General features: G+C 42.1%; 1 protein-coding gene across 2 annotated transcripts in view; it reads left to right on the top strand.

The window, feature by feature from the left end:
• Pdpk1 (3-phosphoinositide dependent protein kinase 1) overlaps positions 1–4,520 on the top strand; it is an 80,206-nt gene that overhangs the window by 44,419 nt on the left and 31,267 nt on the right. For both annotated transcript variants that reach the window (XM_021185956.1, XM_021185957.1), the window contains exons 3-4: positions 2,679–2,721; positions 2,986–3,123. In XM_021185956.1, the coding sequence (XP_021041615.1) occupies positions 2,679–2,721; positions 2,986–3,123 (181 nt within the window). The remainder of the gene's footprint in view (positions 1–2,678; positions 2,722–2,985; positions 3,124–4,520) is intronic.

The following is a 4,520-nucleotide window of genomic DNA, read 5'->3' as shown; positions in this document are numbered from 1 at the left end:
TCAGACTGATCTCATTGTTACATTATGGTTTGTTTTTTTTTTTTTTTTTTTTTTTTTTTAAAAAGGTGTCACTACCTAGCCCTCACTAGCCCAAAGCTTTTATGTAGCTTAAGCTGGCCTTGATTCACAGAGATCTACCTGCCTCTGCCTTTTCAGTACACCCATTAAAGATGAGCATCACCATGACTGGCTGAAAATTTTTTCTTATTCTTTTTTTTATATTCGTGAAAGATTCTAAAAAAAAAAAGATAAACTCTAGCTTACTTACATTTCTAACAGCTTATCCTAAATAGACTTTGTTGGCTTTTGCATTGTAAGAATTAGGTCTTAATTAGCAACTCTGGTGAAGTAACATAGAAGGATTGTGGCCTTATGAAAAAAATCCTCCAACCATGAAGATGACTCCCTGTGTCTTTGGTCCTCGACACACCTTGCAGAAAGAGAACCGCTTGAGCTCTGTGGGTGTTGCACTCACTCAGAGATGATAGTCTGCTGAAGTTCTTCTTTTCCTCAGTTTATTCTTTATATTTACCTTCACAGGGCTGTAGGCACCATTCTTCCTGGTGGCACAGTCATCCTTATGCAGTGCCATTTTGAACTCATGCTGTGAGGCACCTGGGAAAGAAAGCACTGCAAGCTGGAGGCTCCTTCCTGGCTCTGTGCCATCTGTAGCTCTGGATCTCAAATTAGGTGTCAGACTGATTCATCTCTCTATTCTTGAAATAGTGAACACTTAAATTGGATTTCCAGGGGAGGAGTAAAGGACATAGAGTTACCAGATTGAGCAGGATATTCACTTGGCAGAGCCTGAAACTAGTGCTAGAGAGCAGACAGGCTCCCAAGTACTCTGTCACATCCAAGATAGTAATGACATCACCCCTGGTGACACGGAACAACACATCCCATGCACGTCTTTAGAAGCCTCTGTTCTGTAGGAAACCTGCTTAAGAAACTAAGTTTAGAAATCTGATCACAAGCTGGGCATGATGGCACATGCCTTTAATCCTATCACTTAGGAGGCTAAAACAGGTGGATCTCTGAGTTCAAGGCCAGTCTAGTCTACAAAGTGAGAGCTCCAGCCCAGGCCAGCCAAGGTTACATCTCGAAAAACAACACCCCTCACCTCCCCCACGCCCCCAGTAAACCATGGTGCTTTCTGACTGTTCCTTTCCTTTTTATATATAGGAGAACATCTATACGTCTCCATGAAGGAATGTGAATATATATATATATATATATATATATATATATAATCTCCATTGAAGGGGGAATAAACTACTCCAGGCTGCTCCCTTCACCCTCCTGGCTGGGAGTCAGTATATACAGTGTGTTTCTTCAGAAAGTTTTTGGGGTTCTTTCTACTTAAATACATTCAGTCCTTCCTTGTTCCTGGTGGCATGGGCATCTCAGAGTGCTTTTCCAGGATTGTTTCTAGGGAGCCCTGTCACAGGATGTGACTTACAACCAGAAGGCAGGCCGCCTTTTCCCCAGGTCCAGTGATTCCTTAGGGGCATGTTTCATTTGCACTTTGGTTATCAGTCCATCATTGCAAGCGTCTTTTAAAAAAAAACACATCCATTTATATTTTTTGACCATGTTGGAGAAAAACTGTTTTTGACAAAGCTGCCACTTGCAGGCTTTGGTTAAATCTTGGGCCTACCAGCTCTTTTTAGTCTGGTACTTCAGGTGTGCCCAGGGTTTGCTAGTTCTCTGTCCCTGTAGTGGGTGGAGTCTGAGCACAGGCAGAGATGTGCTCTGTATGGAGAACATTCTGGAAAGATGGTTTGTTCTGTGCTGTGTTACTTCTTGGTGCACAGTAGAGTCATAACTATGTTCATGTATCAAATGAAATATATGACAGCAAATGTATGAGAAGCCTAAGTCAAGGGCACCTTTTTATTAGGATCTATATTAAAAAGACACATTCTTTTTCTTTTTTCTTTTCTTTCTTTTTTTTTTTTTTTTTTTTTTTTTTTTTTTTAAAAAAGGTTTTTTTGTGTAGCCCTGGCTATTCTGGAACTTACTCTGTANGTTTTTTTTTTTTTAAATAAAGGTTTCTCTGTGTAGCCCTGGCTATTCTGGAACTTACTCTGTAGACCAGGCTGTCCTCACACTCAGAGATCCTTTTGTCTCTGCCTCCTGAGTGCTGAGAGTAAAGGCATGCACTGCCACTGCCTGGCTAAAAACACATATTCTTGAAGTTTTTCCGAAGGAGTTTCTAGTAGCCACTTGTGGTAGTATTAGGACACGTCAGTCAACCTAATTTTTGTTTGTTTGTTTGTTTGGGATAGAGGGTGTTGAAGCAGGGTCTCACTGTGTGATGCAGGGTTGCCTCTGGCTTCCAAGTGTTAAAGATACCATGCCTATTGGTTCTTAAATTTATACTTTGTACTATGAGAACTTTTGATAGCTGGCTGATTATGAACTTTTGAAAACAATGGCATGATCACTGTTGACCATTTCATGTTTGCTATCATGCTCTTGTTAACTGTTAGAACATACGAACACAAACAGTAGCTTCCTGATGTGTGTTAGTACAGAATCCAGTGTCACTTTACTTGTAATTTCAAATTGTGTGTGCAGGCTGGGCAGCCTGTGCAAGGAGACAGTGACTTATCAGACTGATCTCATTGTTACATTATGGTTTGTTTGTTTTTTTTTTTTTCTCCCTAAACTAGGTGGTTCTGGCCCGAGAACTGGCCACTTCCAGAGAATATGCTAGTAAGTACTAACTCCAGTGAGCTGTATGTCTGGGACTCAGGGGTGGTGCCACTTTTATATATAAGGCAACCTGGGTAGTTGCAGGGCCTGTGCTGATTTTAGAATCTATGACAAGGTTAGTCTCCAAACCTTCTAACCTTGGGTGGGTGGTTTTGGGACAACTTCAGTTTATACCAGTTACCTTTAAAATGTTACTGGGTTGTGTTGTTCTTTGTCTGTTTACATTTTCTAATGTTAGTAAACTCACTTCTCTCTTACCTTAAGTTAAAATTCTGGAGAAACGTCATATTATAAAAGAAAACAAAGTTCCGTATGTAACTAGAGAGAGAGATGTGATGTCACGCCTGGATCACCCCTTCTTTGTGAAACTTTATTTTACATTTCAGGACGACGAAAAGCTGTGTATCCTTTGCATGGTCAATGCAAACCATGGTCTGAAAACCACCTTGTGTTTTAGATTAGTGGCTCCATTGTTTGTTCCTTGAAACGAAAGGGCACAGCACAGATCTCTGTGTACTAATCTCCTTGGAGGCAATAGACAGCACCAGCACATGGCTGAGGCTCACCATCGTGCCCACAGTGTTAAGGTGTTTATTGATAAATGTTGTACTTGATGGACTGTTGTTGTTTTAGTTGTGCTTGCTGGATATTGATGAAGAAATGTTTCTTCATCCCTCTAGCAGATGTTCTGTCTGGAGTATCTGTTAGGTATTATTGACTTCTGCTTTTAAAAAGTTGAGGGCCTGAGAGGAAAAAATGATCATGGGCCTCTTTAGGCTTTTGGAGTTGGCATTAACTTCTCTATACCCTCTGATATCCCAAGTTACTGAGTTGTGTTGGAAGGACAACTTGACTGGTTGTTGAAGAAGTTCAGGAGTGACTTACAGGAGCCCAGAGTGCTATCTTCCTGAAGCTTTATGTCTGCTAGGCCTGCTCAGCCTCTCCAGGTCCTCAGAGCTGTTCAGCCTGCTTCTCCAGCAGAGTCGCCTTGCGTGTATGTTCATTGCTGTTTGTCCATATTCCTCTTCTCCTCCTTTTTACTTACTTATTTATTGTCGTTCCCCCACCCCCACCCCCGTTTTCAGTACATAGCCCTGGTTGTTTTGGAACTCACTGTGTAGACCAGATTGGCCTCTCACCCCCAAGTGCTGAGATTGAAGGCGTGCACCAACACTCCCACCATCTGCTTTCACTTTTAATGACAACTCCAGCTTCTGCTAGATGTATCTGCTTGTGAATGGAGAATCCCTTCATTCTCCCATTTCATTTACAGGGGAATAAGCAAAATGCTGATAAGGGAAGGCTCTTTTTTCTTTGTAGGATTAATATATTTTGGAAGAGCTTGTGCACAGACTATTAAAAACTATGTCACAAATGTCCAGGTGGCCGGATGAGTTGGAAGGACAGGTGTGAGTGTCTGGAGTGTGAGTCCTTGAGTCCCGTAGATATTGGAGGGCAGAAGTATGTGTGGCCCACAGTGAGCCAACTCCCTGAGCTGTGAAGTTCTGCTACCGGTTGTGGTTTTTCTCCTAGTATGGAGGAGTATGGGGTTTGCTCTGACTCTGGTCAATGTGGTCTAGACTTGGGGAAAGCAAGGTTAGGTGTCTGGTGGTGTTTGCCTTCAGAGCCTGGTCTACACTGTCATCTGTTATTGAGCCCAGAGAAACTGGCCAGTGGCTAGTAGGTTGTCATTTGATGCATGTGGTTCTTTTTTTTTTTTTTTTTTTTGGTTTTTCGAGACAGGGTTTCTCTGTATAGCCCTGGCTGTCCTGGCACTCACTTTGTAGACCAGGCTGGCC

Source organism: Mus caroli, chromosome 17 (genome assembly GCF_900094665.2).
Source record: "Mus caroli chromosome 17, CAROLI_EIJ_v1.1, whole genome shotgun sequence".
Lineage (NCBI taxonomy): Eukaryota > Metazoa > Chordata > Mammalia > Rodentia > Muridae > Mus > Mus caroli.
This window is presented reverse-complemented; position numbering and strand designations above follow the sequence as displayed.